Genomic DNA, 21,637 nt, shown 5'->3' with positions numbered 1-21,637 from the left:
CCACTGGCGGCGCAGATGGGCGTGTGGCTGAAGAGGGCAGTATGGGGCAGAGATAGGAGCCGGGCAGGCCAGAGGCTGGATTTCTGCGAGCCGACGGGCGAGGGCCGCCCATGCCCCCAGCTCTGTGATGGCAGCCTTGCCAGTGAATAATCGGGATCTGCGGGCTCCAGGCTGCCTGGAGAGGAAGCTCCAGGGGATTGGGCCAGCTGTGTGTCCCCTCTCCACTCCCCACACACACACGAATCAACCACATCCGTCTCCTACCATCCTCCCTAAAACGTCGTAAAGCACTGGCCTTTGCAGGGGGCGCCCTGTGCACGGGCACCTTCTCTGCCCTCAGAGTAGGTAGGGTTCCTAACTCTGAGGGCACCTTCTCTGCCCTCAGAGCGGGTAGGGTTCAGCCCACCCTGAGCTCCCACGCGCCCCTCCCCCCCGCAGGAGGCCGTGGAGTCCTGCCTGACCCGCGTCACCAAGCTGGAGTTGCAGCAGCAGCAGCAGCAGGTCGTGCAGCTGGAGGGTGTGGAGAACGCCAACGCGCGGGCTCTGCTGGGCAAGTTCATCAACGTGATCCTGGCGCTCATGGCCGTGCTGCTGGTGTTCGTGTCCACCATCGCCAGCTTCATCACGCCCCTCATGAAGACACGCCTGCGCATCACCAGCACCGCCCTCCTGGTCCTCGTCCTCTTCCTCCTCTGGAAGCACTGGGATTCCCTCACCTACCTCCTGGAGCACGTGCTGCTGCCCAGCTGAGCGGCCAGCCCACCCCTGCCCCGTGCTCCCCCCGGCCCCAAGATGGCCACGCTTCTCCAGGAGGGACCCGGGGACTCCCGAGTCCCTTGAACTTGTTCGTGTGTCTGGTTTGGCCTCTTGCCCAAACTGTCCATTCCAGCAGCTCCTGCCCCCTTCTCCGTTCTTGCTTCTGTCTGACGCCTTCTCCCTGTTGGCCTGAAGGGAGCCTCGAGCGCAGCCCTGGCCGGGCACAGTGAGGACATCCGTGGCCAAATGGAGCAGAGGAGGACACCGGGATGGACCGTTCTGATTATTTACAGTCACACAAGGACTTCTCCCAGCGGACTCAGGATGCAGCAAGTCAGGAGGGTCAAGAAGAGGAGCAGGAGAGGGCCACGCCCCATCCTTCCAGGGAAGAGCCCAACCTGGAGACATCCACAGTTCCCTCCTGTGGAGATGGTCGGGGTGAAGGCCGGACGGCAAGCGGGGGGTGGGGCTCTGCTGGCCTCAGAGAATGCCAGGGAGAGAGGGCAGGTCCCCCCAGCCTCTGGGCACCTGCCGGGCCAGAGGGCAGGCTCGGTCCACCCCTGGTTCCTCCAGAGCTGGTTTGAGGCTCACTTCCGGGCTGGGCCCTTCCCGGGATATGAAGGACGCAGGCTCTGGAGGCCAGGTGGAGTACAGCTTTTGGACTTGTGTTTTCCCTGTTGTTCTTTCTGCCTGTCACTGGATCTGCTCTTTTCAGGGAAACAGGCCCCAGGGGCCCCCCGAGCCTCAGCCTAAGCCCTTAGGCCTCTGGGAGCATGTTGGGTTCTATTTATTTATTTATTTATTTGTTCCTTTGTAACTTGTCCCCCCTGAGCTCCAGGGAGAGGGAGAGGCCCTGCCCCTGTCCTCTCTCAGAAGCCAGGGCCTTCTTCTTGGCTGTTGGGCACTTCCATACCATTTCCCCTCTGGATAATCCTGGCTAGGGGAAGGGGGGCGAAGCCACCCAGCCCCACTCTCCCAAAGCACCCCTCAGCCAGGACGGGAGGAGCATAGCCTCTCTTTTATACATCTGTTTATTTTGTATGTGTGTATTTGTGTGGAGGAGGTTGTTTGTTGCTTTATTTTTTTAAGGCTCTGGAGTGTTATGTATGGTTTCTCTTCACATCCCAGCCTTCCCACGGGCACTTCCAAGAAGAGAGGGCATTTCTCGAAAAACAAAAGAGAAATCCCTTAGAGCGGAGGAGGGTAGTGCCTGTCAGCTGTGGTGGACCTTCCTGAAAAATAAATATCCTCTAAATTTTCAAAGCATCCTGTCTAGTGTTAGTTGATGAGGCCATCCCCGTGGAAACCACCGGGTCTCTCCCCACACCCAGGCATTCTGGGTAACACTCTGGGCCTCCCCTGTTGGCCTGAGCCCTTCTTCCTTCAGGATCCATCCCTGAACAAGCCATCGTGCACCCTTCCCGTCCTACTTTGCGCAGCCAAAGCTCTGGCCTCTGTGATAGGGAAGTGAGGTGACACCACCCCCTCTGGCTGCCCAGAGCACTTTCTAGGGGGAGGGGATTGGGAGATTGCTTTCTAGGGCTTGAAGAAGACAAACAGCCCCAAACCCAGACAGCAGCAGCCAGACCTGGTGTGGCCACGAGAGGGCAGCAGAGTCCTTACTCACCCTTTTCTCGGGGTTCAGTCCCAAAGAGAGGCATCTGCTGGACTTACCGGGGCCTGATCATGCTGTGCAGCCAGAGCACAGATCACCTGCTCACCAGAAGCCTTGAGCGTGGAGGCCAGGCCCTCAGCCTCTGCCCCTGTGGCTGCAGCTCCCAACCCTGGCAGTTAAGGGCACTCACAGAAGGCACTGGATTCCCAGCAGGGACCCTGTAAGACCTTGGGGGGGGGGGGGGTGAGTACCACCTGAATCTTCCTAGTGAGAGGAGGAGGCTGGGTGCAGGGGGTGTGTGGGAAAGGCACCCACCCCAGGGTCCTGGCCCGTAGTTAGTGCACCTGTGGCCAATTCCCTTAGCCTCTCTGGCCTCGGTTTCCACATCTGTAATGGGGGATGGACACAGTAGCTGCTGATTTCAAAGGGCTCTGACATTCTGTGGTTCTGCGGGTCTGAGAAGTCACAAGTTGCAGTCGTGCCTGTGGCCTTGGGCTCGAGGGGGCTCTAGGAGTCAGGGAGCACTCGCTAAGGGGATCAGAGAGAGCACCATGGTGGCGCCTCAAGGAGAGCAGGCTTTAGTTTCATCTTCACCCTCTGTGACCATGTAGGAGTTTCAGCAGGTGACCTTATGGGGCCCTCCAACACTTTAGCACTCTGGGCCCTGCACCCCACCCGCGCGCGCACACACACACACACACACACACACACACACACGCCTCCCGTGGGGGCCACATTCCTGGGCCCCAGGTGTGTGTGTGGGGGGTGGCTGCTCCAGGCTGCAGACATTTCCCACATTCCTCCCCAAGGTCAGGTGCCTTCCCTGCATTGGCTCTCAAATGTCGCTGCCAGCCCCAGTCCCCACTGAAAGGGAGGAGGGAAGAGGGAGGGAGGGCAGGGGATCATTCTCCGCTGATACTGAAGCAGCAAGTCCAAGAAGAGGGGGCAGATCGCCCCGGCCAGAGGCATCTGCAGAAAGGATGGAACTACACAGGCCTCCTATTGACAGGGAGGTGGCTAGGAAAGCCCTGCCTTGTCCCGACTGGGAGTTGGGTTTTGTTCCTCTGATGATCACCGACACTTCCTTGTTTGTGTCTAGCCTCTCTTCCCACTGTAAAAAGGGAGGGAATCGCTCCCACCGTGGACCTGCCTCCTTCTCCCACCAGGGTTCACAGGGCCGCCCACCCTGCAGGGGACCGGCCTCCTTCAGACAGCAGGACCTGTCGGGCAGGGGGGACAGTGCTGGGGAGCAGGCTCCTTCCCGGAGGATCTGGCCTGCAGGCCCCAGCCCCGCATCTCGGCCTGGAGTCGGTGCTTTCGCCCTCCAGCTGCACCTGCCAGGCTGGCCCGGAGCTAGCGTGTTCGCAGTGCCCGCGCGCAGCTGGCTTTCCGGGCCAGCCAGTGGAAAGGGCGCCGCTGGAGCAGGTGCAGGCCTGGCGAGCACAGAGCCCTCCGACAGCAAGACAGCACCACCGGCAGAGGGAGGTGACTTAACCCTCGCTGCTCCAGTTTTCTTGGGCTGATTCTGAGGTGGGAAGGGAGGGGGGAGAAGGAGACAACTGGGGTCACAGAGCGGGAGAATATGCAACTGTAGCTGGGGCACCTGGAAGGTCCTCGCGGCAGGCTTCATTTCCCCATCAGTGGCCGGGCCATTAAGTGCGGTCCGGATGCCGATATCAAGAGCCTGACAACCTGGGTTCAAATCCCAGCACCGCCACTCACCTGAGACAAGCCTCCAGCTGCCCTCGGAGCGCCTCGTGCAAGTAGGAGTGCAAGTGACCTCTGGCTCACGGGTCTGGGGTGTGAGAGAGAGGGCATCCTGCACATCCAAGACTTCGGCACAGTACCTGGAAGGTGATCGGAGACTAACTCAGGGCAGTTGTGATTACTCTTCACCCCGGACCCCAGGGGATGTTCGGGTGTGGAAGAAGCCGCTCGGGAAGTGTAAGGCAGAGGCTGCGGAAACTTCCCAGGCTGAGGGTGACTCGGGAGTCAGCCTCTGATCCCTGACAGCCCAAGAGAGGCCCTCACGGCTCCCCTTTCCCGGGAGCGGAGAACCTTCTTCATTCCAGAGGCCTTTCACCTAAGTCTTACAGACAAAGCCGGCTCAGGCCCAAGGGGTCAGGCCCCAGCTTGAGGGAGAACAGGATGAGGCCTGCCTGCCCGGCCCAGGCCTGCTGCCACCATCCCGGGCCTATAAGTGTATGAGCACGCGGGGCCCTCCCTCCTCCGGCCCGTGGGCCAGGTACGGGCTCGGGAGTCAGCATCAGGAGGCCCCGGTTTGAGGCCTGTGAGGTCGTGGGCCTCAGTTTCCTTATCTGAAATGCGGTGGTGTTCGTGCTGCCCAAGTGGCAGGACTTTCACGAGGCTCAGAGGAGATGTTGGATGTGGGTGCCTGCCACAGGCCACCCCCAGGTCTCCCCAAGGGGAGATAACCTGCAAGGCTGCCGCTGGACCGTCTGGGGGCCGCAGGGAGGGTTCTGACCTCCTTGTGGGCAGGGCTGGGCAGGGCTGGGCAGGGCTGGGCAGGGCTTGTAAAGGTGGCTGGCAGTGACCCCTCAGCCTGAAGGGCTGTAGCCAACCTCCAAATAAAAATGGAGAAAGCTCTCGGCCCCCACCCAGTGTGCTGGGATGGCATTTGGGGAGGGAGTGGAGGCTGGGACTTGCCCCAGCACATCCAGACCTGCAGGCAGGACCTGAGTCAGCCAGAAGGGCAGCCCAGGTAGGTGACGCAGCGCGGCCTCCCACACGCGGCTCCTCCGGGGAACGCTGTCCCTCCCCCGGCAGCCCATCCCTGCCTTTGACTCCCCCCTCCCCAGGCCAACTGTCCAGATGAGGTCTCCTGGGGCCCGGGGGTAATGGAGAGGCCACCTCCACCATGCCCCTGCCTCCGGGCAGCCATCTGCCAAGTTAGCTGTTTCCAAAAGTTCCCGGAGGGGATTCCACAAACTGGTGCCTAGGCTTTGCTGTTCATCCACCTCCCAGCTAAAGGCTCCGGTTGCCTTAGTTTGGTTCTTCTTACGGCAATTCCAGATCACTGGAGACGAGCCCGAAGTTAATGCTTTGGACGGATCTGGGTCTCTCTGGCTGGTCTGGGGGCTCTGTTCTTTGGTCTCCCGCAGGAAGGCTGAGTTTGCTCGGTACCACCCTCTTGGGTCCCTAGCTCCATGTGAGAAAGCACCCACTTTACTTGGAATTGGGTCTTCTTGCCCATTTTCTGGCTGAGGTCAGCCCCAAGCACCCAGAGTCGGGGTGGAGGTGAGGAGGAGAGGGTTTCCCACGAAACTGGGCATTGCGTGAACTCACGCAAGAGATAAGTCACCAACGACCTGTTATGTGTCTCCAACTGGACCTTCGTCCTCATCTTCTCAGCTGGTGGGGCGGGGGGGGGGCAGGTCAGGCCGAGGATGGGTAGAGCTGACAGGTGCAACATGGCTGCTTAGGAGAAAGGGCCTGAGGACAGGTCCCATCCCTCTCCTTCTTTGGGTCTCAGAGCTCTCGTCATAGTTTAGCGGCCCGAGGCGCAGGTGTGTGGCCTCCAAACCAACCCCACTTTGGCTCTGCTAAATTCAAGAAGCACAGTTTAGAGCAGTAAGAAAGACATGGTCCATGCCCTGATGGAGCTCAGACTACTGGGGACGCACGTGCGCGCACACTCACGCACGGACGTGCACGCACGCACGCTCACATACGTGGATACACTCTCACACACCGTCGTGCGCACACCCTTACACACGTGTGCACTCGCACTCACACACACACGCGTCTGAAACACAGCAGGCAGAGATAAACACTGCAGTGGGGGCCGGGGTTGGGAGGTCCAGGGAGGGAGAGCGTCAGTCTGATGGAGAGCTTCGGGAGGGTTCTCAGAGCACTGCGGTGTGGGTCAGAGGCAAGAAGGGCGAGTCTCCTCCAGCACAGTGCTTTGGGCCAGGTCCTGGGTTTGCAGGTGGGACAGAAGACATCATTCCATGGTGTAAAGGGATATGTGGCTCAGGCATCAATCCTGCCCAGCCCACACCTCAGAGGGCGGGATACTGGGGAAGGGGCTTCTGAGTCCACTCACTTCACTGGGAAGGAGCAGGGATGAGGGCATCTTTCAGAGAGGAAAGTTCACCCCTGAACTTCTGACGCGACACTTGGGGACTAACACTCAGCTGTGCTCTGTGACACCAAGCAGGTCACGTAACCTCTCTGGGGCCTCAGTGACCCCACAGCCACACGAATGGAGAACTGAGGATGGAGAGGTCCATGTGGCTCCTGAGTTTCTGGGAAGATCCAGAAAGGTGTCTCTGTGTGAGCCTAACTCAAGGGCAGGCTCCCTGCTTGGCTTGGGTGAGGTCTGTGAGCGGGAACATGTGCTGACAGAAGGGTCGGAGGGAGCGACGAGAGGTCCGGGACCCATGTTCTTTTCTTTCTTTTTCTTTTTTTTTTTTTTTAATTAAGTAGGCTCCACACCCAACCTGGGGCTTGAACTCATGACCGTGAGATCAAAAGTGGCGTGTGTCTACTGATCCAGCCAGCCAGGCCCATGCTCTAACCACCACAGGGGTCCAGGGGTGCGGGGGTGGGGGGGGGAATCCCAGGTGTCTGGAGGGCAGTGAGAGGAGCCAAGCTGGCTCCATGGGGCATCCTTCCTCCTGCAGGGGTGGGGCTACAGACGAAAGAGATACCAGGGTTCTCTTCTCTGCTTGGCAACTGTACGATTAAAAAGGGCGTGGCTTCCGTGCACAGCCATGGTCTATTCGGGTATGATTTGAGGGTGGGAGAAAGCCCCACCCTGGCCCAAAGTCATGGCCATTTGACTGAAATTGCCTTTTTCTGTCTAGGACCTTGACAGCTAGCAAATGCTTTTTGTGTGCACTGATTCATTTTCTCTTCACCTCAACCCTAGAGTGTGGCAAACCCTAGAGATGAGCACACTGAGCCTCAGGATGAGGGGAACTTACTCATGGACACAGCTGGTGAATGGCAGACCCAGGACAGACCTGGGCTTGCCGAAGCCTGACACTCACCATTGGGTGAAGCATTGCTTCTTCGTGTGCAAAGGTAGGCAGGTAACCTGAGGAAGAACAAAGCCTTGAGCCATTCACATCTTAGTATGAATTAGGTTATCCCCTTGGACGCTTTCTTTACTCTGCCAGAAAAAGATAAATTTAGGGGTGGGGGTGGGGTGGGGGGAGTTGAGGGGGAAAAAAACACTTTCAAAGAGCTAGAAATGGAAGACAAAACTTAAACAAATTTCATTGCCTTTCTATGTTTTTCTATGCTTTCCCAAAGCCGGGTTATTTAAGCCCCAGAATGTGATGGAATGTTCAGTCCCAGAGGGGACAGGCTAGGGGGGGTCCAAAGGAACCATTCATTCCCCTGTTCATCAAACCCGTATGAATATCTGCTTCGTGCGACAGATGGAGAATGCTGGGGAGAGCCGCGCAGACTTTTTCTCTTGGAGCATCTCGAAATCTATCCCAAAAGAACGACAAAAACAGACAAGTGACAATACAGCTTGGTGACTGCTGAAATGGAATTAGGGGCTAAGGAAGAGCAGGTAACCCGGAGAGGAGGTGGATTGGCAAAGCTCTCTTCACTCGATGACACATCCTTTGTCACATATTTTTCACCCAACCCAGAACCTCATAAGCCTTCCGGCCAGCAAGTCCTTCTGGCTGACTTACTTGAGTCCCTCTTGCCAGTGCACCCGGCCCTGCCCGTGATCCTAGCCCGTGACCTCAGCAGCTAGGTGAAGGGCCGTGGGCCTTTGTGGAATGTCCGGCCAATACTTCCATTATACAGATAAGGGGACTGAGGCCCAGAAACAGCAGGTGACGGCTCAAGGTCGCCACAGGGAGGCGGTGCTGAGCCTAGGCTCTCACCTGCAGGTGCCCACCCACCATGACACACACATCCGACAGCTCTGTACGCGGTCAAAGACGGAAAGTCGCAGAGGGGGCCCCTACTACCGCCTGAGTAGAGGAAGCTCTGAAGCCAGGCAGGAGAGAGAGGGTTGGGGAGAAATCTCCCCGCCTGCCCCAGGCGTGCTTGGGTGATGACAGAGCTTACTCCTCAGACCCAGCATCGCCATTCGGTCTCATTGGAACCTCACAAGCCAGGGCTGCTTAGAACTCAATTTAAATTCGTCAAAATTCAACAAAATCAGAAATTCATTTCCTTGGCGGCCCATTTCAAGCGCTGAGTGGTCACGTGTGGCCGGTGTCTGCCGTGTTGCATGGCCCAGATAGAGAACATTTCCATCGTGGCAGGAGTTTGTATTTGGACCGTGCAACTTGCGACTTGAGACATGTTACAGATGTCATTTCATGTCAAACTTTTTTTCTTAGAGGCGCCTGGGTGGCTCAGTCGGCTAAGTGTCCGACTTCGGCTCAGGGCACGATCTCACGGTTCATGGCTTTGAGCCCCGCGTCGAGCTCTGCCCTGACAGTGCTTGGGATTCTCTCTCTCTCCCTCTCTCTTTGCCCCTCGCCCTCTCCCACTCTCCCTCTCAAAATAAATAAATAAACCTTAAAAAAAATTTTTTTTTCCTGAGTTATCATTAATACATGTTTGTTGTAGGAGCACCTGGGTGGCTCAGTCGGATGAGCGTCCGACTTCGGCTCAGGTCATGATCTCGCGGTCTGTGGGTTCGAGCCCCAGCTCGGAGCCTGGAGCCTGCTTCGGATTCTGTGTCTCCCTCTCTGCCCCTCCCCTGCTCGCCGTCTCATTCTCTCTCTCTCTCTCTCTTTTTCTCTCTAAAAAATAAATAAAAACATTAATACATGTTTGTTGTAGAAAATTTAACAAGGAAACTCCAACCACAGGCGGTCCCTTCCACTATTAGCATTTGGCATATGGTCTCCCAGTCTTTTTTTTTTTTTTAATTTTTTTTTTAACGCTTATTTATTGAGACAGAGCATGAACGGGGGAGGGTCAGAGAGAGAGGGAGACACAGAATCTGAAACAGGCTCCAGGCTCTGAGCCGTCAGCACAGAGCCCGACGCGGGGCTCGAACTCACGGACCGCAAGATCATGACCTGAGCCGAAGTCGGACGCTCAACCGACTGAGCCACCCAGGCGCCCCTGGTCTCCCAGTCTTATGCTTCCTTTATAAGACACTTCAAATCATGCACGGTCATTGTAAACACTGCAAACAATAGAGGGGCCTAGAGAATAAAAATATCCCTCAAGACCCTCTGTCTGGCAGAAAGCATGGTCAGCAGCTTGGCATGCATTTGTCCTCAGCCCCACCATCTCGTGGACACCAAGAGGCCACCGTGAGCACACAATCCCCAGCTCACTGTCTCTTGCCCTCATGTGCTTCGAGACTTCTAGTCCTTACCCTTCCACTCACCCAAGGCCACAGGCAGAGGTGAGGGTCCTCAGGGTGGGTCCCTGGCCTCAGAGCAGCCCCCCTCAGCTGCCTCTGTTTTGGACCCTCCTGGCGCCTCAGCCAGAGAAGCCCCTCGTCCTCTATCTTCCCCCTCCCAGGAATGGGGCTCTGCTCCCTGCTCCCGGCAGGGTCCACTCCCCCACGACATTTCTCCCAGCCATCCCTGGAGACAGCAGAGTGCGGCAGAGTGGTCGAGAACGTGGCTCTGGGAGCAGTTGCGGGTCTACTGCCTGCCAGGATCCCCGGGCCCCTGCCGGGTGTGGCGAGGCACCCCCTTGGTTCTCATGTTGCTCATCTGCGGGAGAGAACAGCGCCTCCCTCACAGTGCTGCTCTGAGAGTTAATGAGACGAAAGATGTGGAACGGTTTGCGTCGCGAGACAGATATTTCCTGTCTTCTCACCGCCCAGAAAACTGAGGCTCAGTGAGATCCAGGCATCTCTCAGGGTCCTGCTGGCGGGAGGGGGCAGGAACCGGGGTTCTGACCCATGTCTGTCTGGCTCCAAAGTCCTTGCTGCTGCCCCCCGCGGGGAACTCCTTTCTTAGCCCTGCCCCTACGCTCCAGAGCACCTTGACTTGGGTCCGGGGCCCACGGGGAAGCCAGGAGGCACGCCACCTCCCCACTGCCACATGTGTCTGCCTCTGTGGACCTCAGTTTCCCCATATGTATAACAACCCTGTCTGTCATCTGTGCTTCTGTGACCTCCAAAGCCAGGAGACATCGGGGGCCCAGACTTGGGCTGGGAGGCCAGCCCTGCTCCTCGGACCAGACCGGGCACTGGAGAGGGGCAGGGGTGGCCGCTGCGGACACCGACCCCGAGTTAGCCTTGCTCTCCCAGGCTCCCCTGGGGCCCTGAGGTAGGGTGGGGTGCTCGACAGGCCTGCTAGGTGAGAGCAGGTTTGGAAGGAGTTTAGGAAGGGTGCGGCAGGGAGGGAGCGCCTCTCCGGCTCAGGTGCCATCACCAGACAGGGACAAACCTGCCAGCTTCCTCTGCTGTGCCAGGCAGGGCAGGGCGGCCTCTTCCACAGGCCATGCCTCTGGCTCCACTGCGTGACCACCCCGAGCCCTTAGCAAGGAGCTGGACATCCTCCTCCCAACATGCAGCCGATGCCAGCTCAGCAGCCCTGCTTTCCTGGGGGAGGAGGGCCAGGGAGCCAAGCTCTGATTGCCCCTAGAGCTGTGAAGACAGGAGTAGGGAGCCTGTCCTCACAGGCCTAGCTGGCCAGAGGCTTTGTCTCCCCCAGCCACCCTCCCCCAGAGGGAACAGGAGCAGACAATGGCCATGGGTGACTCACCCATGAGCCATCTTCCCAGCCCCACCCCTTGGCCCAGCCCTTGACAGCCCAGGTTGTCCTCCGAGGGGGCTGGAGACCAGCCTTCCTCAGTTGCCAGCTTCCTCTCTCCTTACCCAGCCTGCTCCGCGCAGCTCCCTACATCAGGGTCCTCGGATGGAAGGGTTTGACCACAGCAGAGTCCTTTGTGAAAGCCAGCAGAGGCCACAGGACCTGCTCTCTTCTGCTCTCCCGCTCCCTGCCTCCCCAGGGCATCACCCACTGTCCCTGAGTGTCTGAGTGGTCATTGTTATTTTTCCATCTCCTTCTGGGGTAGAGCTTACACTCTACCTGCAATTTATTCCCTTCCAGCAGGCCAAATATGTGGGGCGGTGAGGAATCCCAGTCCATCCGCTTCGTGAAAGACAGCTCACTATTAGAAAGCATTTCCTTTTGCTGAATTGCAATCTGCCCCCCTGTAGCATCCACTAGGCAGCACTTCAGGAATTTAATGTTCACTTCCAATCCCCATCTATTCTCTAATTCTTTGTTCAGAGCCAAATACCCTCAGTTTTCAGTTATTCCTCCTAAGATTCGTTTTAAAACCTTTTGACGGTTTGGCCTGTATCCTCTGGAAACATTTCCATTTATTTGAGTTCTTCTTGGAACACGGTGTCTAGAATGGGGCATGGGGCTCCGGCCAAGGCCAGGTCGGCATAGAGAGGTACTGAAACGTCACCGCACAGACTGGCACGATGGAAATCTCAGGAGCTCTGTTGTCTGGCTGGCCTGCATTGAACTTGGAGTCCTCGTTGGCACTTTTTGGAAACATACGGCTGTTTAGCCACGTTCGTGTCGGATGAGTACACATAGGTCACCCCGACCTGCATGACTGCTGCCTCCAAGGGTGTGACAGCCTCTCTGTCTGCCTGATTGTGAGGGGGTTCCCTGGCAGATAACCCCCAAGGCTCAGGCAGTGGCTCTTAACAGGTTTTTACTCATGGACCTCCTTGAGGGCCTGATGGAAAACTGCTTTCTCTACCCGGAAAAATGTACCTACTCCTAAATTCCGCAAATCGGCACCAGGTCTTTCTACAGACCATCGCCGGACTCCAGGTCAGGGATCTCCGTCTGGAAGCTGATGTCTGAAAAATAAACTCTGAGTTTCCCTGTACAGACTGCGGGGCCTAGGGCACATTCCAAGAGCTGTGCCTGACAGCTCACAGAGCAGGTTCCCATCCTTTGCCTGAGACAAACCCAGAGTAAGGATTATGACCGAATAAATAGGAGGTCGAGGCCCACAGAGATCCAGTGACTTGCTCAAGGTCACACAGCCAGTCTGGGCAGAGCCGTACTGGACTTTCCTACCAACGTGGCGTCTCAGAGAAACCCAGCGCAGGCTGCCCGCCAGTGGGAAAGACACAACAGAGAAACAGCCACACTTGGCTACTGGGGAGACAGGTCCTGAACGTGACCAGCGGGCTCCTGCTACTGCTCTGCAGAGGCACACCTCGTCCCAGCCTCTGTGATGAGCTGTGGTTCTAGAAGGCCTCCCTCCTGGCAAAGGCAGAGAAGGGTCAGGCCGCCAGGCTGTGACTTGTAGGAGGGGAGGGACAAGGGCAGAAACCAGGCCTGGAACCTAAACCTTAGGAACCCAAGGGGCAGAGAAAGAGGCCCTGGCCCCCTCCTCTCCCTCCAGGTGAGTGCAGACACCCCACTTGGCAGGGAGCACACACCCCAGAGAATAAAATGTGGTGGTGGGGGGTAAGTGGGGCTCAGGCTAGAGTGCATCTGAGTGCGTGAGGTTTACATACAGACACCAGACTTGACTATTTGACGTCAGTGTTAAATTGCCAAGAAATTCTTGCCTCCTAAAACCCCCTTACATGACCCAGACAACTCCTCAGCCTGCAAGGCCCAGCTCACACCCTTCAAGAAGCTTCCCCCAGTGGCCCTTGGCAGAGGGCCTTGCTCCCTCCACCCGGCCCTGTGTTTAGAACCACTCAGGCACTGCCTGGTCACTATCTGATGCCCGTAAGGACCGTGCTCCTAGCAGGTGGGAGCACTGGACTCAGTATCTCACCCTGGCCCCAGGCAGTAGGGGCTCAGTTCATGTTGGTTCAATAAGCTCTAGATGCCAGAAACGAAAAGTATCTTCTGCCTCCATTCTGAGATTTCAAGCTGGGTCCCAAACCCCCAAGGTCAAAGAAGGCCCGCCCCACTCCCCCACGCACTTCCCTCTTAATGAAAAGCCAATGATTGTCTTTTCAAACCCTCTGAAAAAGCATCTAACTGCTTTTCCTAGGCTGTGATGGGTGAGGGAGAAGGCTCCAGGGAGAATGTCATTTTTATGTTCTTTCCCAAACCGAGTTATTTCTCTTTGCTCCAAACAAACAATTGGCAAAGCTGCCGGGGCCGAGAAGGGGTCTGGAGCCTGCAGTATTGTCTTGAAGGCAGCCGGGTAGTTCTCTGTCCTCCCTACGTCTATGGCCTGAGCCAGGGCTGGGGAGCTGCTGAGGGAGGGGCTCAGGTTTGCTTGGGCCTTCAGTTATGAACTCATCACAGTGAATTCATGAATTTGTATTGGTTTTCTGCTTTTGTCCCCTCCACTGGACTTCCAGGCTCGCTCCGGAGGGCAGGAACCGCGTCTTCTTCAATCCAGGATCCTCAGGGCTGGGCAGAATGTCAAGGACACACAGTAGATGCCTACTACGTGTTAAAGAAAACTTAAAAGACCCGGAACCTCCCCGCCAGTCTTCTATCTGGGGCACACCTGCCTCCCTTAAGGGAAAGGGCTTCTTAGAGCTCCCCCAGGCTGACGGGGCGGAGGGACTCGTCACTGGCCCATCCTCCCTCCATTCTCTTAGAGTTCGAGGGAAGGGGCCTTCTCTGGGCTGCTCCTGAGGCCAGCTCTTTGTCTCTGTTTATTTCCAGCCCCAAATATGCTTCTTAGGTCTTCCAGCCACCTGGCCTGAAGCCCCAGCCTCTCCAGCCTCACCTCGGCACAGCCCCACCCAGTTCACCTCCCCCCAGCCACCTGACCGCCCTTGACTCTACCTCATGCTCCACTATTTTTAGCAGAGCTCCGGGGGAGAGGAGAGGTGAATGACCTCACTGCCTCTTGTTTTTGACATCCTCTCCTGCCCCCACCCACCCTTCACCCTCCCCCTCCCCCACTCCCCCCCCCCCCCCCCCCCCCCCCCCGCATGTCACTTCCCTCTTCAAATAACAACAACCTAAGAGACGTTTCGCTTTCTACTGATTTTGCGCTTCAGTATCCGGGAGGGTGGGTATCCGGGAGGGCGGGTGAGTCTTGGGGCCCCGCTTCAGGCAGATCCTTTGTTCCCTCAGGCTGTAACCCTTGGCCCCGCGCATCCACAAGCCAGGGACACATTCACTTTTCGTAAAGCTGTCCAGAATAGGGAATTCTTCCCGCTTTCCTGGGTCAGAATCCCAGTATCTGGCCCAAATTCTTCTCAACCTAACCTAAATTTTCCCTGCCATCAGGGTTGCTAGATCTAGCAGATAAAAATGCAGAGGGCTCATTTAAACTTGAATTTCAGGTAAACAAATAACTTTTTAGTTCAGCATGTTCCAGGCAGTATCTCACGAAGAAATTATTTGTTGTTTATCTGAAATTCAAGTGCAACCGGGCGTCCTGTAGTTTCTGTGGCAGCCCTAGCCGCTGTCTGCCTTCTGAAAGCAGCAGTTTTCAAGTGTTCTGGCCTCAGGATCACTTTATATTTATACAAATTATTGAGGACACTCGAAGAGCCTTTACATGGGTGAGTTGATGTTTACCAGATTAGAAATTAAAACAGAAATTCTAAAAACAGTTGTTAATTTATTTTTCAGGTAACGGTTAAAAAGTAACAGTAAAAACTCATTATGTGTTTATATAAATGAAACATGTTTATAAAAATAAACTCTAGTTTTCAAAACAAACAGAAAAAAGTGAGAAGAGAGGCATTGTTCTACATTTTTGGTGTTTTTTCCTAAGAAAACGATCTTTAAAAATTTTTTTTAATGTTTATTTATTTTTCACACACACACACACACACACACACACACACACACACACAGTATGAATGGGGGAGGGGCAGAGGGAGAATGAGATACAGAATCTGAATCAGGCTCCAGGCTCCAAGCTGTCAGCACAGAGCCCCAACGCGGGCCCGAACCCACGAACTGGAGATCTTGACCTGAGCCGAACTCGGATGCTCAACTGACTGAGCCACCAGGCTCGCAACAAGTGTTTTTTTTGTTTTTTGTTTTTGAAATTAAATGTTTATTTATTTATGTTGACAAAGAGCCCACAGGTGAGCCAGGGAGGGGCAGAGAGAAAAGCAGAGAGAGAATCCCAAGCAGGTTCTGAGCTGTCAGTGCAGAGCCTCTGATGCGGGGCTTGAACCCACAAACCGTGAGATTATGACCTGAGCCAAAATCAAGAGTCGGATGCTTGACTGAGCCACCCAGGTGCCCCTTTGCAAATGTTTTTTTAATGTTTGGCTTAATGAAAGTGAGCTAGGTTCTTTTCTTAAAACTTAAAAAAAAAATTAAGTTGCGGTAAAAAATACATAACCAAAACTTTTCCATTTTAACCATTTTTAAGTGTGCAGTTCACAGTGTTAAGTACATTCACATTGTTGTATAAAATCAGATTTTTCTCGGGGCGCCTGGGTGGCTCAGTCGGTTAAGCGTCCGACTTCAGCTCAGGTCACGATCTCACGGTCTGTGAGTTCGAGCCCCGTGTCAGGCTCTGGGCTGATGATGGCCCAGAGCCTGGAGCCTGCTTCCGATTCTGTGTCTCCCTCTCTCTCTCTGACCCTCCCCCGTTCATGCTCTGCCTCTCTCTGTCTCAAAAATAAATAAACGTTAAAAAATTTTTTTTTTTAAATCAGATTTTTCTCTTTCAGCTTTCAGTCTGTTGTGATATCATATACCCTGAAGCCCCCGGAAAATTCCACTGTATACTTACTAGAGAATGAGAATGAAAAGGTAAATGGCGTTGTCATATTATTAGTAAAACCGCTTAACCTTATGTATCCTCTGGAAGGGATTTGGGGAACACCCCAGGGGTCTCCCAGGACCACACTGTGACAACTGGGGCTCTGGAACAACACCAGAGATCTTAGTGATGATCAGTACCAGCTCTTTTGCCCCTTAAATTAATTTGGGGTGGGGAGGGGGTGACATCGAACCCATCATCTGATGGGATTCCAAGCTGGTTCTTTCTGAGCTAAGCGGGTGGGAGGAAGCTGAGGCTGGGTCCCTCACCTCACGAGGGATGAAAAATTGGACATAGTGAGATGCTGACTCCAGGCACGCGGGCATGGGACACAAGCGGAGCAAGCTGATTCAGCTGGGAGAGAGCTGTAACTCTGCCAGGTCTTGGGGCTCTGAGAGGCGTCCCAAGGAGGGAAACCCCTCCAGGCAGGGAGAAAAGAATGAATGAGGCTGATGGTGACTCTGGCTCCTTGGGAACAGGGTTGATGAGGCTCCTCTTGCTGCCCCACCCTCCCCCAACCAGGGCTGGCAAGGGAGGGAGGTGACCAGCTCTATCCCCTGTCCCTCCTGGGTGTACATCTGCTCATTGGGACCTTGCCGGTTGTTTCCTGTGAGAGGTAGCTGAGAGTGAGTCTAGCTATCTGACCCCTCACCTCTCAGCTGGGTGACCTCAAGTGAGAGCCTGCCCCCAGGATGGAGGCGCCTCGAGCCCCCAGTCAGCAGGACTTATCCCTTTACTGACGAACCTAGTGACCAAAGAGTGCGGACCCCAAACAGCTGGTGGTCTATCCCTCGTCCATACTAGTGGTTCCCTTACAACCAAACCCAGCGGGACTTGAGTATCTTAAGATTTTTCTGTGCCAGACACACACCCTTGGCACACTTATCTCGTGCTGTTCACGATCATCCTGTAGGTGCTAGTTTATAGCTTCAACTTTATTATATAGAAATTCCTTGAGGGAGGGGACCGTCCCTTTATTGCTTCTGTATTTTCCGTGGCACCTAGAACAACAGTAAGGTCTCAATACATGTTGATGGGTTTATTAGGGGATGGGTTTTCACTGATTTAATGATCAGATTCCCCTTTATAAGGGGCTGGGGCTGGGAAAGCAGGCGGAGGCCCTTCATTAAACATTTATTGAGTACCTACTCTCACTCCTTGGGTTTTCTTTGATGAGGTATCCCTTACAGAGTGTGTTGACGCATTGTCTCATTTAATCCCCGCAGCAGCATGATAGGCGGGAGTAAACTATGAGTGACTCTCTAAATAACGACAGTGTGCTCTCCTGTGCCTCAAGAAAGGATGCACTAAGCTGGGGATGTTGTCTCCGTGGCACTAGAGGTGTGTGTGTGGAGGGGTTCTCTCCAGAGCCGTGCGGGGGGGAAGGCTGTCCTGCTCATGATTAGCCAGAGTATCCTGGCAGAGGAGAGCCTGGCATGCTGTGAAAACCATTCCGCATTCCTGGCCCAGCTTCCACGCTCTCTGAGTTACGTTCCCGCCGAACTGTGGCCTCCCTTGTGTGAAGCTGCCCACAGTAAAGGTGTCCAGCAGCAAACCCAGGGGTCTGGTTGGTTTGACAGCAGTCATTATTTTTCATTATAAATCAACGGGTTGGCACTTGGATGGTATCTGTTCATCTCCCGGAGCCTTGTGAGTCTGCCCCAGACTGTCCAGCGCCTGTTGTAAGCAAGGTTTCTGCAGCAAAGCGTAAGCCAGCCCCTGAATGGTGAAAAGGTCTCAAAAGAGACCCGGCCGCCACGTGAGGCTCTGTTGACGGGCCACCCAGCTCTCCTCAGGCCCCACCTGGCCTCTCCAGTGGCCTTTCCATTCCCAGAGGACTGGGCACTGGGCCGGCAGGCAGAGACAGTGGTGTCCCTTAAGAGAGGGAAGATACGTGCTAGTGGTTGGCCTGCTTCGGGTACGAAGTTGCTACCCACCGAGGACCCACCGGCTTGGTGGACAGAGCAGTGATCACAGCCGGGGATCAGGAAGGCTGAGAGACACTGCAGGCCAAGCCAGGAGGGTGGTTCAGAGTCCAGCCAGCCAGGGAGCTGTGAAAGGTCATCGCACCCTTTCCCCCAGCTTCCAGGTGGGGCGTGTGGCCAGTCCTGTGGCGGTAGCTGCATCCAGAGGCCCCGCAGTGCAAAGCTCAGGTCAGTGCAGCCGGGAGCTCGCACTCTCGTCGTGAGGAGAGAGCAGTGATGTGTTAGGAAGGAGGTGGTGCTGAGGCAGAGCTGGACACTTCCATCCGGAAATGAGGTTTTGGCCTCTCGGGCTGGGAAAATCCTGGCCGGCAGTGTCTGTTTATCAGGGAAGCTGAGTCAGACTGGAACCTATCTCCTAAAAAGCTTCTGCAATTTCTAGAATTCCATTGGTCAAAGCCAGCCTCCCACTCCCACGCCTTCCTTTTCTCTGGGGAATTCCTCTGGGGGAGGGCGACAGAAGGGAGAGACTAGCCCTTTCCTGGGGACGGAAAGCTGAAATCAGAGCTTTTGCCCATTTATGGACTTGAAGCCCCCTGCCCCCACCCTAAGATGACTCATTCCTCCAGTTTGACCCAAACACCTCGGCTGGGACTGAAAGGGTAACATTGAGGAGGCGGCATTAGCCCTGGGAGAGGACTGGAGGCAGGAGAGACAGGGGAAGAGATGATTGAAAAGGATGGGGACTTCCAGTGAGGGGAGAATTTTAGAGCCAGAAGGAGGCCGAATGAGGGAGAAAGGTTTGTATTCCAGGGAGAAGCTGCCTGCCCAGCGGTGTGAAATTCCTCTAAAGGCAGCAGCCCCCTCGAGGTAGTTTAAGGGCCTTCACCTGGAGTACGTTCTCAAACTCCGGTGGGATTCAGGCCACTTGCCAGTCTTGTTAAAATACAGATTCCCTGGCTCTCAGCGGGCTGTGCACAAACTCCCCTGTGATTTGAAGCAGGAAGTTCTGAAACACAGGAAGGGGGCTGGCAGTCAGGGAGCTGGCTCTTTCTTCCGGCCTTGGTTGTACAGGGCGACTTGCACCCCCTTTGCCAATGTCAGAGGCAGGGCCCTGGCCCAAGGGCGACATTTCCAAGGGTCTTCTGAAACCCGTGAAAGCCTTTGAAGATGTGCGGTTCCGAGTACAGCCCTCTCATTGTGCAGATGGGGAAACTGAGTCTCAGGAAGGTTCAGCTCTGTGAAGGACATTTTCCCTCCAACCTTCTCCCCCAGCCCAAAGAGAAAGCCCTTGGTCCTCCTCAGGAGGAGAAAGCTGACCCTAACCAGCAAAACTGCCTCCCCAGCTTAGCACCACACATGTCACCCCCCCCACCCCCACCACCCGCTTTCAAGCTCATGGGTAACTCATCAGCTATGGAAAGACCTGCCCTCCAATTCAATACAATCCTAGAATCTTTACAACTCAGGACTCCACAGATTGTCTAGTCTACACTCAAAGCAGAGATTTCTTTTTTTTTTTTTAATGTTTATTTTTGAGAGAGAGAGAGAGAGTAGAGTGTGTGTGTGTGTGTGTGTGTGTGTGTGTGTGTGAACAAGCAGGCAGGGGCAGAGAGGGAAACAGAGGATCCAAAGCAGGCTCTACGCTGACAGCAGAGAGTCTGATGCAGGGCTCGAACTCACAAACCATGAGATCGTGACCTGAGAGTCCAACTCGGATGTTTCACCGACTGAGCCACCCAGGTGCCCCAAGGAGAGATTTCTTGTAGCAATAACTCCTAAGTCTCTATCTCTCGCCCAACTCACAACTTTCTCCCAAATCTCAGACTCCTTCTATCTCTTATCTCCACTGAAGTCCTCGTGTTCCCTTGCTTCCCTACAGCCCTCCACTTGCAGGCTCTTACCGGCTCAGCTAGTGCATACGTCATCCCTTCATCCCTCCAGGCCAAAAATTATGGTGTTGACTCCTACCCGCCCACCCCCCCCACCCCCCAGCTATTTTCAACCAGCAGCTAGAAGATCTTAAAAAAAAAAAAAAAAAAGTCAGATGATGCCACTCCCTCCCCTTGCTCAGAACCTCCCATAGGCCCCCCCCATTTCACTCAGAATAAAAATCATAGCTTGGGGGCACCTGGGTGGCTCAGTCGGTGGTCTAACTCTTGATTTAGGCTCGGGTCGTGATCTCACTGTTCAAGGGATCCATCCCCTTGATGGGCTCCTTGCTAACAGCTCTCTGTTTGGGATTCTTTCTCCCTCTCTGCCCCTCCCCCGCTTACTCTTTAAACAAACAAACTTGTGCGGTGTGGAGCCTGCTTGGGATTCTCTCTCTCCTCTTCTCTCTGACACTTCCCCCCTCGCCTCCCCTCCCCACCCCCCCAGCCTCTCTCTCAAAATAAATACATAAACTGAAAAACAAAAAGCCATAGCTTGTATGATGGCTCGCAGGGCCCTATGTGATCTGAGCCCTCACTCTCCCTCACCTCTCTTGACCCCATCTCTCCCACTCTGTCCTTCTTCACTCATTCTGCTCCAGCTTCACCGGGCCTTCTAGAATTTGCCTGACCCGCTCCCACTTGAAGGTCTTTGTGCTGGCTGTTCCCTACCCCTGAAACACTGTTCCCCCAAATATTCACATGGTCAGCTCCCTCCCCTCCTTTCAGGTATTTGTTGAAATGCCACCTTGTCAGGGAGGCTTTCTCTCATCATTTAAAATTTGATTCCCTGTTCCCTCCATCCCTGTACTCCACCCCTCTTCTCCTAATACTTATGACTTGTAAATATACTGTATAATTTACATATTAAAAAATTTTTTTTAAATCTTTATTTATTCTTGAGAGAGAGACAGAGTGTGAGTGGGGGAGGAACAGAGAGAGAGGGAGAAGCAGAATCCGAAGCAGGCTCCAGGCTCCGAGCTGTCGTCACAGAGCCTGACGTGGGACTCGAACTCATGAACCGTGAGATCGTGACCTGACCCGAAGTTGGACCCTTAATCACCTGAGCCACCCAGGCGCCCCGACTTATTTACTATACCTATTGCTTTGTCTCTCTTCTTCCACAAGAATGGAAGGCCCTGTGAGAGCGGAGATTTTTGTCAATGTGCTTCACGAACATATCCCCAGAGCCTGAAACAGTGCATGTTGTGGGCAAGTAAATACTTCCGGAAGGAATGAGCGAACACACTGTGCAGCTGACTGCCTTATCTAACTGAATTTCGTGCCTCGGTAGCCCCTCCTCACTGGTCTTGGTCCTGCTTTTTGGGCCACGGGCCTGTGAGTGTGTCCACATTTTCAGAAGACCACCCCTGTCTTCTATTATGTGGTTCCCCATAATCGATGCCCCCAAATGCCCTCTCTTGCCTAAAAATGTCCAGACTCTTCAGCTAATCCTTTGTCCTGGGTCCACCTCGGTCCTCAAGACGTGCTCTGGCTGTCAGTCTTCAGATTCTGACAGGCATTGCTGAAGGAGGGCTCTAGCGGGACCACTGCCCCCCACCCATCTGACTTTATTATTTTTTTTTTTTCCAACGTTTATTTTTTTTTGGGACAGAGAGAGACAGAGCATGAACAGGCGAGGGGCAGAGAGAGAGGGAGACACAGAATCAGAAACAGGCTCCAGGCTCTGAGCCATCAGCCCAGAGCCCGACGCGGGGCTCGAACTCACGGACCGCGAGATCGTGACCTGG

General features: G+C 54.9%; 1 protein-coding gene and 1 long non-coding RNA gene across 5 annotated transcripts in view; one reads left to right on the top strand and one right to left on the bottom strand.

The window, feature by feature from the left end:
- TMCC2 (transmembrane and coiled-coil domain family 2) overlaps positions 1–2,022 on the top strand; it is a 40,035-nt gene extending 38,013 nt beyond the window's left edge. For all 4 annotated transcript variants that reach the window (XM_086694375.1, XM_086694376.1, XM_086694377.1 and 1 more), the window contains one exon: positions 439–2,022. In XM_086694375.1, coding sequence (XP_086550501.1) covers positions 439–750 — 312 coding nt within the window. In that variant the 3' untranslated portion in view covers positions 751–2,022. The remainder of the gene's footprint in view (positions 1–438) is intronic.
- Positions 856–4,507, bottom strand: LOC147572514 (uncharacterized). Its single transcript, XR_015246298.1, has 2 exons — positions 4,094–4,507; positions 856–2,899 (listed from the first exon to the last, which is right to left on the bottom strand). It is a non-coding gene; the product is annotated as an uncharacterized LOC147572514 (long non-coding RNA).
- Between the last annotated feature and the right edge of the window lie 17,130 nt (positions 4,508–21,637).

This window comes from Puma concolor, chromosome E4 (assembly GCF_028749965.1).
Source record: "Puma concolor isolate L17-30 chromosome E4, mPumCon1.1.hap2, whole genome shotgun sequence".
NCBI classification, from domain to species: domain Eukaryota; kingdom Metazoa; phylum Chordata; class Mammalia; order Carnivora; family Felidae; genus Puma; species Puma concolor.
This window is presented reverse-complemented; position numbering and strand designations above follow the sequence as displayed.